Source organism: Physella acuta, unplaced genomic scaffold (genome assembly GCF_028476545.2).
Source record: "Physella acuta isolate Inbredline_101_S28 unplaced genomic scaffold, ASM2847654v3 ptg000099l, whole genome shotgun sequence".
In the NCBI taxonomy this organism is placed as follows: Eukaryota; Metazoa; Mollusca; class Gastropoda; family Physidae; genus Physella; species Physella acuta.
This window is the reverse complement of record NW_026731619.1, coordinates 531,378-541,401: the sequence shown is the minus strand read 5'-3', so window position 1 is coordinate 541,401 and position 10,024 is coordinate 531,378. Positions and strand designations below refer to the sequence as shown.

General features: G+C 34.3%; 1 protein-coding gene across 1 annotated transcript; it reads right to left on the bottom strand.

Annotated features, from left to right (window-relative positions):
- Window positions 1–303: 303 nt before the first annotated feature.
- LOC131930521 (putative ATP-dependent RNA helicase DDX10) lies at window positions 304–9,662 on the bottom strand. The gene is made up of 20 exons (XM_059287050.1): window positions 9,357–9,662; window positions 7,375–7,438; window positions 7,107–7,237; window positions 6,797–6,955; window positions 6,550–6,670; window positions 6,144–6,258; window positions 5,913–6,009; window positions 5,704–5,808; window positions 5,380–5,542; window positions 5,183–5,267; window positions 4,799–4,900; window positions 4,623–4,710; window positions 4,341–4,420; window positions 3,899–4,123; window positions 3,665–3,755; window positions 3,292–3,399; window positions 3,077–3,205; window positions 2,390–2,452; window positions 1,179–1,363; window positions 304–556 (listed from the first exon to the last, which is right to left on the bottom strand). The coding sequence occupies exons 1-20, from the start codon at window positions 9,528–9,530 to the stop codon at window positions 373–375; spliced, it is 2,469 nt and encodes an 822-aa protein (XP_059143033.1). The 5' UTR covers window positions 9,531–9,662; the 3' UTR covers window positions 304–372.
- Between the last annotated feature and the right edge of the window lie 362 nt (window positions 9,663–10,024).

Below are 10,024 nucleotides of genomic sequence, written 5' to 3'. Positions count from 1 at the left end.
TTAAGTTTGTCAATCTGGTGGTTTTTTTTAAAATGGCAGATAATGTAGTTTGTTTCTTTGATGGCAAATACTGTCAGCACTATTCCAGCTGACACGAGACACACCTGTCAAAGCTAGTTGGCCTTTTGATATACTGCTGATTCAATCTCAAGACCTTAGTTAACTACTGTGTGTAGTAGGTTGGGCAATCATTGAATTTGTTCTTACCAATTCTACATGTGAACATTCACATCTAAATATGTGTACAATGTTGACAGATCCATACTGAGTTATATAAAAAAATATATTAAGCAAAGCTCAAGATATTCAAATACCGGTAGTTTATTTACAAGTTTCTTGACAAGGACACAAGGATTTGAAAATGTTTAAAAATCAGCTTTTTCCTAAGAGAGCTAACACTGCTGCTTCATCTTGTTCTAAGCCATCTAAACCACTTTCATTGTCTTCCTCATCACTTGAACCATCATCTTTTGTACTGGAAACATCACTCTCTTCATCTGTACCATCATCTTCTGCTTTGCCTCCTATATTTAACCTGCGCTTCTTTGGTTTAGGTCTACACAAAACAAAGTGAATAAATTATTATATTTTTATATAAGCTATGAAGCTAATGCTTTCTTTAACTAATTGTTGATATCATCAAAAAATGTGTTCATTATCAATTTTTTAATAAATAGTTTTAGGAATTAATGATCAGATACAAATGAGAATAATTACAATAAACCAACTGAAGTTTGTTGATTTTATTAATTAATGGAATTAGGATTGAATAAGAACTACTATAAATATATAGAGGTAAACTTGTTCTTCCAACAAGAGATTGAGCAATACAACCAGAAACTTAAAAACCATCTCAAACCCTCATAATATGGCATACCACCATTAAAGATTTCTAGGAACCTTACCTACACATAAACCACATCACAATGTGGTACTAAAAAAACTGGCTTTTAAAATAAAGTATGGGAATCACAGAAAGAAAGTACTAGTTTTCAACCACTCAAAATAGCAAAAATCTAGTAAAATAAAAACAAATCTAAGGCAGCATAATACCATCCCTCTGCAACCACCCCCTGAATGCCAACCTGAGTCCTCTGGTTATGCTGGAAACTCAACCACATGTCCCAGTTTATTTTCATGACAAAATATTCATTACAAAAAAAAAACCCAGAACTTACTCATCTGATTCAGAATTATTGTCACTTTCATCATCTTCTTCACCGGTTTCATCGTCACCAGATTCATCACCATCTGTTTCATCATTCTCTGATTTGTCTCCCTCGTTTATCTGACTATCATCTTGCTCCTCCTCCATTGCATCATTGTCCTCTGGATCTCCTAGCACCACTTGCGGCTCTTGAGCCTAAAAAATTAATTCAGTATCTGATGGGTTTTGTCTAAGTCGTTATGTCACAAACTTGTTTAGAATTAAGTGAAAAAACATGCAACAAAGTAAACACTTGATACAACTCAAAACCAACCCAGCTTTTATACATAAACTTGAATTGGTGCATGTAGCAGTTGGGGTTATTAGAACTCTGTTTATATTAATGGTACCTGGGCAGAATGGTGTGCATCATGTCATGAATAAACAGACCCAAGCAGGATAATGCAATGCCTCATGTTGCAAAAAGTGCTGAGTAACACCTTCCCCCTCCCCTCCCCCCTTCTTGTTCGGCTGAGGACTTGTACTTGAAGCAAGACCTTCCAGCCAAAACTTTTTAGCTTCAACTTTGGTCTGTGATATATCAATGTCACAATACTCATTCTGACCGGCTTAACAGTATATACCTCAGTCTGTATAGGGCAGAATTTTGGATGTAGTTGGTCATTAAACTCGGCACACAATCTTTTCTTAGACTCAATCATGAAAACATAATTGAATCTGGTCTGCTTGACTGTCCAGAAAAAAAGTACTTAACTTATATTTCAACTTTTTCAAAATGAGAACCAAAATATGTCCTGATTCCAAATTAAGCTTTATGGAGACTAGTATGGAACCTTATGCTCAATAGCTGCTCTTGAACAATGCCAATCTACTTGACAATCTGGTCCACCAAAGCTGCTACTATGTGCTGTAAAAGTAAAGTTCCCTTTTCAAACCTTATGGTCTATAGGGCAAGTGAAGGAGAGTTCACTTGTTTTGTGTGACCTCGGCATATGAAGAGATAGTGTGGTCAGAACTATGTCCAGCCGCCTTTACTTTCCCTAACATCAGAGTTGGGTGGACTCAGGGTTGGTTTACTGACTTGAACCCAGATTTGAACTTGAGACTTACGGGTTAGCAGTCCAGCTCTCTACCGCTAGACAACTCCGTACCCCTACTGTGCTGAGGTAAATACAATATTAGTGCTAGGGGAAAGAATCCAGTCAAAAATGTTTTACTTACAGGCTCGCCCCTCTTTTCAAGCTCAGCCAGACGTCTTTTCTCTTTCAATTTCAAACGCTTTTCCTGTAAATAACAAATAGTTGAAAAATTTATCCATGAGACCTGTTACAAAATATTTTGCCTAATTAGATAATTAAGGGTCAACCATTTATGACCTCTAAGAACATTGAACTTTAGACCACCCTTTGTCCCTGCCTACTTTGGAGGACTCCTGTTGTTTACAAAAGTGAAATGATTTTTTCTCTCAAAATGTACTTAAAATATGTTACGTCTTGTGTATGTGTACCTTGGAATTCATGTGTGATTTTTTTCTAGGTATTTTGTCTAATATTTAATGTCTGATCTTTGATAAACAATTTTTTTATTTCAATAATTTTTTTACTTCGAAATCAACACAAAAATTAATGCAGACCACTACTAATGTATGTTGTATGGAAAAAAAGTTTTAAAAGTACTACTTTCTACAGATATATATAACATTATAGTTAACTCTAAGTAAACATTGGGTTCATAACATTTATTTCCACAGATACCAACTTTATAAACATTTTTTATGCCGATTAATTTAACTATTGAACTAATTATAGAATCTAGATCTTTTAAACTTTGAACAATAGTTCAGAATCACACCATACAACTAATACCAATTATTTAACTGAAGTGATTTTAAAAAAGAAGTTATGTTACCCTGTGCTGTTCTTTGATGCGTTGTCTCTGCAGTTCCTTATCAACTTTATCCCTCTCTTTCATCCTCTGTTTGGCTTGCTCTATGTTTAATCCGCCAACATCTTCATCTTCACTTTCCTTCCCTTCAGGCTAGTCAACAATAAACATCAAATGACAAAAATGTTTAGAGCAGGTTTTTGGTTATGATTTTTTATTAAGAAAACAATAAAACTTACATTTCCTTCTTCGTCAAACATAATCCTGGTTGTGTATTTGAGAAGTTTTAATTTCTCCTTGGCCTTCGACTTCTTTTTACCAGATTTTACCTCTTGAATTCCATTCACCTGAACAAAAATTTGATGAAATTTAATCAACAGAAAAATTTGTTTTCATAACAATTTTTGAGTTAATTCTTTTGGTGTACAACATTATAAAATAAATTTTAAATGTAATCACAAGGCATTCAATCTTAAAATAAAGCAGATATGTGCCTAAATAAATAGCTAAGAAATCAGTGCATTGAATAAATAACTTTTAATTAGAAAAGGGAAGCAATAATAAGGGAAGCAACTAATAAAAGGGAAACAATTAAAAGCGTCCATCTCTTACCTGAGTTTGATCCTCCTCACCCTCAGGTTGCACATCTTTAACAACTTTGTAAATATTATCTTCCTCTTCACTGTCACTAGCTAGACCAAAACTGTAAACAAAAAATTCTACAGCATTACATGTACAATATACAGATTTTAAGTAAAATTTTTCCAAAAAAAAAATAATCGTTTCCACACACTACACCCCTGCTCTTTAACTAAACCTTTAGATCCACCACTTGCCACAACTTACTCTAAAGTTTTTTTCTGCTGTAGCATTGCTTTCTTCTCCTCCTCATCTTCACTCCTCTCTTCACTTCCTTCCTCATCCTCACTATCATCTTCACTACTTTCATCATCCTCATCTTCACTGTCACTTTCCTCACTCTCTTTCTGGACATCTTTTGTGGGTGCTTGAGATTTTTTTATGGCTTTCTCTAGGAATGGGAGTTTTGGACTCTGGACAAGGCCAAGTGAACTGAAAAAATACAACGAGAATTTAAAACAGATTTAATAAGAATATGGTTCTACATAACATCTTTTTTGGCAAAAGGAATGTTCTGGAAAATGTTTGCAGCCTGAATGTCCCTGATATGCACTCAAGTTAAAGCAGACAATATTGGCATCAATGCACATATAATATAATGTAAAACAAAGAGAAGCAGGATATAGATTTTTAAAATTAATTGACTTACGCAGCAAAAGCGTCCCGATCAACACTTGAAAAACATGGTTTATCCAACACATACAGCGTTTTCATCACAGAAATAAATGCCTGGGAAAGAAATATTTGAGATGATACAGCGGATAAGATAGGGTGATGGCTTGCAACAGCATTAAAGAAAAGTTGAATTCCTGACAGGTCACAAAAACAGATTAGCTCTTCATAATCTGACATACATGTCTTTTGTACATACCTACTGTAAGATATTTCTTTAAATTATAAGGCTAGATCTAGTCTAATAACACTTCCTTACCTTTTGTGCATTATCTTTAAAGTCTTTATCAGAGGCACACAAACTTTCTAATTTCTTTGTGACATCAAAGATTCTTTTTTTGCTGACTCTAAAAAAAATATTTATTAATTGTTGTGTAAACAGTCTACATAGAAAATTAAAGATAAAAGTTCCTAAAAATAGAAGCTCAACCCTACTTGAGTTTAACAATTGGGATTTTTCTTTTCACCAGGTCTTCCACCATTTTCTTTTCTTCTGCAGGCAACAACATGAGCAATGCTTCCCCAACCTTCTCATACCTGCAGGGTAGAAAATAATTCCCATCATAGTTTTGTATGTGTTGATAAAAAACAGAAACTTTGTATAAACCAAATAATAAGTAAACAAACACTTCATGAAATGGATAAAAGGGCCACAATAATTTCTATATACAAAAGTGATAACTGGCCGGTATCTTTGTTTACTTTCTATTTAGTAAGCGCAGTTTAGTAATCTTGTTTCAACTTTTCAGCCTTTGTTCGTTATTATTGCATTTAGTTATTTTAAATGTTTCCTTTAAAAATGAGCCAAGCTAAACTGACCTTGCCGTTCTACCAACACGATGAATGTAAGTGTCAACATTTTCAGGCTTGTCCACTTGTACCACCCAGTTTATCACAGGGAAATCTGAAAAACAAACAAGGGCACAGAAACATGTAACTCTACTTCACTGTACAATGTAAACAAGTACTTGATATATTATCAAATGTTAGATCTACATGTCGGGAGAACAACTGACCAAGACCACGCGCAGCAACATCTGTAGCCAACAGGACAGCATGCTGCTTGCGTGAAAAACTGTTGTAGACTTCCATGCGCTGGTGTTGCTTCATATGGCCATGTAAGCACAATATTGTCAAACCAGGGTGCATTTTCTTGAATGCTTGATATAAATAACGAGTCTAAAATAAAAATAAAAAGTACGTCATTAAATATATACTGAATACATCATTAAATTTATACAAAATACATCATGAAATTTATACCAAATACAGCATTAAATTTATACAGAATTCATCAAGCGCTGCTCTTAATATTATCAACAAAGATACATCAAACTCACCTGTTTACAACATGAGAGAAAAACCAAAATCTTTGAGTGTTTGTGGCTCTTGATAAATGACCATAGTGTGTTCACCTTGTCATGCATTTCACAAATAATGTAGCGCTGTAGATGCATGAAAATAATTAAGTTTTAAATCCACACAAAATCATAAATACAACGATCATTATTTACTTGCTAGTATTTGTTTATATCAATCATTGAAGTACCTGCTCTAGAGTTGTGGGTGTTGTTTCTTTAGCTTTCTCATGAACAGATACATAAATTGGTTTCTTCAAGCTGAGTCTAGCCAGATCTTTCACGGACCTGGTGAATTAATTACAAGTCATTTCTTAAAGTACTGAGCTTATAAAAAAGGGATAACTAAGAAGCACAAAAAATTGTTATCCATTTAAATAATTGTTTTATAAGAGAAAATGTAACAACAGGAAAAAACTTACTTGGTCTGAGTGGCAGAAAATAAAAGTGTCTGTCTCTGCTTAGGTAACGCTTCTAATATGGCATTCATGGTCTCTGCAAAACCCATATGGAGAATTTTGTCTGCCTCATCCAGAACTGAAAAATATAATTAATTTTTTTTTAAAAATACAAAAATAAGGCAACATAAGAAAGATTTCCCTAAGGACCAACATTAATTTATGTCCACGCAAAAGCTATGTTTTATTTCTTCTTTTTAATCTAATAAATTATATGCTGATAAATTCAAATTCACAATTGAACTAACATTCTTTTTATGAATGGCAGATAAGAAAATATCAACAGCTTGGCTAAAAGAAAAAGGCAAAATTTCAGCAATGAAGATACATTTCAAAACCAGAAAACAGCTCCACTAACTAACTTACATACCTAGAATTTTAAGCTCATCAGCTGTGAAGTTTGGTGTCTGCTCAAAGTGTTGCTGCAACCGCCCAGGTGTGCAGATTATAACATTTGTGTTGTTCATTTTTTTAGCCTCTTCTTTTAAAAGCTAAAAAAATCAATCAAAACAAGTTAACTCAAAAAAGCACATATTAATGTAATGTTTTACTTTCTTAAATCATAATCTGTTTCAATACAAATTGTTTACAGTACTAAAACTGGGTAATGAACTCACCATTCCTCCTGTGACTAGCCCAAAAGACAGATCATGGAACTTGCCAATTTTTTTTAAAACATCAAAAGATTGATAAGCCAGCTCTCTGGTAGGGGAGATAACTAAGGCTGCCATACCAAAACTTGGTGTGTAGCGCTGCTTAAAAAGGCATTCTAAGATCTGTTGACAAGAAAAAGAGGACCATGAAGAATAACAGATGAAAATCGGTTGGATTATTATTACTTTTCTAAAGAAAATGTCACATTAAAAATAATCAACATTTATACCTGTTCATGATTTAGTAGCTAAATTTAAAACATTATTCACTTACTGGTATAAGAAAAGCCAGGGTTTTCCCAGAGCCTGTCTTAGCTGCTCCAAGAATGTCATGGCCTTTAAGTCCATACATCAAAGATTCCCTCTGTATGTCAGTTGGTGTAGTGAAGTTCTGAGACTTAAGCCCTTTACCATTACGAAATTATTAAAAAAAATAGATATTTAATTGAATAATTAGTTTTCAATGAATCAATACTTTTAAAAATTTATCTCATTTTCAGCGTAACAGTAAGCCTACAATACAAAGATATGATATTAATTACCTTCCAAAGTCTTTTTAGAGATAGGAAGATCTGTAAAGGCCTTAATATCTGCAGGTAAAATTTCCTGTTAAAAGTAATGAATGCAAAAAAATTATAATGCAATATCTAGCAATAAAGTAAAGAAACATGTATTAAAAATAATATGCTTTGTGTGATTATTAAACTAACGAGAAAAATGGCCCGTTGAGGAAGGGTACAACGGGCGCTAGGCTGATAGTGCTGTCTCTTTTCTCTAAACTAAAACCAACGAAGAAATTTCTTTTGAGTTATGGAGGGGGGGGGGGGGGCTCAGACATTCTTACGCGGGGGTGGGGCTTCGCCCCTACCCGAAGAATTGTATGAAAGAAACTCTTCACGCAAACCACTTAGATAAGACAAAATTTCCTTTTTATTCAATGTTTACTCGATAATCAATGACGTCATATTACTGTGTGCACTCTCCGGATTGAGATTATTTTCTACTCTGTGCTAAATGTGTCGACGTCATACTTCGTTTTTCGAATTACTGTGCATGTTTTTATTTTGCTTGTGTTTTCTCTACAGCGTTCTTGTCAGATAGATAGATAGATAGACAGACAGCGAAACTATTATTATAGATTCTATAATTAGAATAAAATCATTATAAATTAAATGTATTCTGATCAGTGTTTAACATTGTTACCTAAAACTGAAGTCACCTTAAATTCAATAAACCAAATCAGCTTTCAACAAAACCCTGGCTAGCCTTAATAAAAAAATCTCATGGGTATAGGATAAATCACTAAACTTAAGTAATGTAATTTTTTTTTTTTTGAGAAATATTCTTGGTAATTAAAAATCAGGGGAAGGGGATTATCAAGGACTGTTCCAAACAATTTTGAACTCTTCAGTCTGAGAGCAAACTTTCCAAAAAACATACTGCCATTTTGTATGTGGGCCTATAGTAGCCTATACGGCACTATAAATAAGGGCTAAAAACAGACAGAAATTTAAGGGTTACTTATAAATAAAATCATTTACCTAGGCTAGGGCATGGGTAGTTTTGTTGTTTCAATTGTGCTTAGGATTAGTTAGGTGGATGTGTGTGTGTGTGGGGGGGGGGGGGGAGGGATTAGGAACATTGTTACATGATCATTCCATTTGTATTATTTATTAGGCCGATGCTAGCCGGAATAAGATAAGCATGCGCAATGGAGAGAAACTACAACTTGCCATTGCGGCAATGTTTTCGATGGTACTGCGCATGCGTGTGTTTACAACCGCAGAACCCTAACACCAACCCTAATCCTATCCCTAACCCTAGCCCTATCCCTAACCCTCATTCTAGCCCTAACCCTAGCCATAGGTCACTACGCATGCACAGAGCTATCTTTTGCCGACTAAGTGGAGACGCTGGTGAGAAAAATCTTCTTCCGAGTAGTCACTTTGTATTTATTATTAGGTCATTAGGATAAGGCTGATGCTAGCCGGAATAAGATACGCATGCGATACGCATGCGCAATGGAGAGAAACTACGACTTGCCTTCGCGGCGATGCTTTCGATGGTACTGCGCATGCGTGTGTGTTTACAACCGCAGAACCCTAACACCAACCCTAATCCTATCCTTAACCCTAACCCTATCACTAATCCTATCCCTAACCCTAACCCTATCCCTAATCCTATCCCTAACCCTAATCCTACCCCTAACCCTCATTCTAGCCCTAACCCTAGGTCACTATCTTTTGCCAACAAAGTGGAAACATTGGGGAGAAAAATCTTCTTCCGAGTAGTCACTTCGTTAGGATAATTACAAGCTTATTTTGTTGTATTTTAAAATCATAGGCCTAGAAGCTCTATTTTCATACATTTTTAATGTGTTATTTTTAAACCATTTTCGGACTTTTTTTGCCTTGTTTTAAATTGTTAAATTATTTTTCAGACGAATTAAACGGATCCACACTATGACACTGATGATGGTTTAGAATTTTATGAAAGGTAAACGCATAGAGCTTGATATAATTACTTCTTTAGGCTGATCAAATGTAGGCCACAGTCTTGAATTTAAAATCTCTATTTCAGGGTCATCTGTGTTTTTCTTTTTGTGACGTTTCTCTTGAATTTTCTTGAAACTTTTTTTTCTTTTCGTGGGGGCCAGCTGCTTCTTCACCAACGAAAACTTTTGCATTTTTGACTTCATTTTAAAGTTTTAAGTAGGATATGGCAAGTTTTAAATTTTTGAGTTATGTAAAATTAAGCTTCTGGATTTACATAGTGTATCAGTGTATCCACACGTGTGTAAATTACATTAATTTGCTACATACAAAATGTAAACAGGAAGTGCTATTATTTATGACAGTTAGAAACAGTCTTTAACAGTCTGAAATTATTTCCATGAATTCCTAAAATAAATTCGCTTTTTAACTTTAATGCAAGAATTATTCTTTGGTAAGAAAAGCAAATACATCTACATGCGATGGTTTATCTTTTAGAGTGTTATAGATATCTTAGCAACCATTCTTCAATTTTTAATAATGTTGAACTGTGTTTTTTTTTGCATGAAAAGTAAAAGAATCAGAGCATCCAGAAAATCTAAGTTCTCAGTTTCAAGAAATTATTCCGAGTTGTAAACACAAATAAAGAAGTGACATTTTAAGGCTTTTTCACCATTTATATAGAAACGGTGGTGAACAG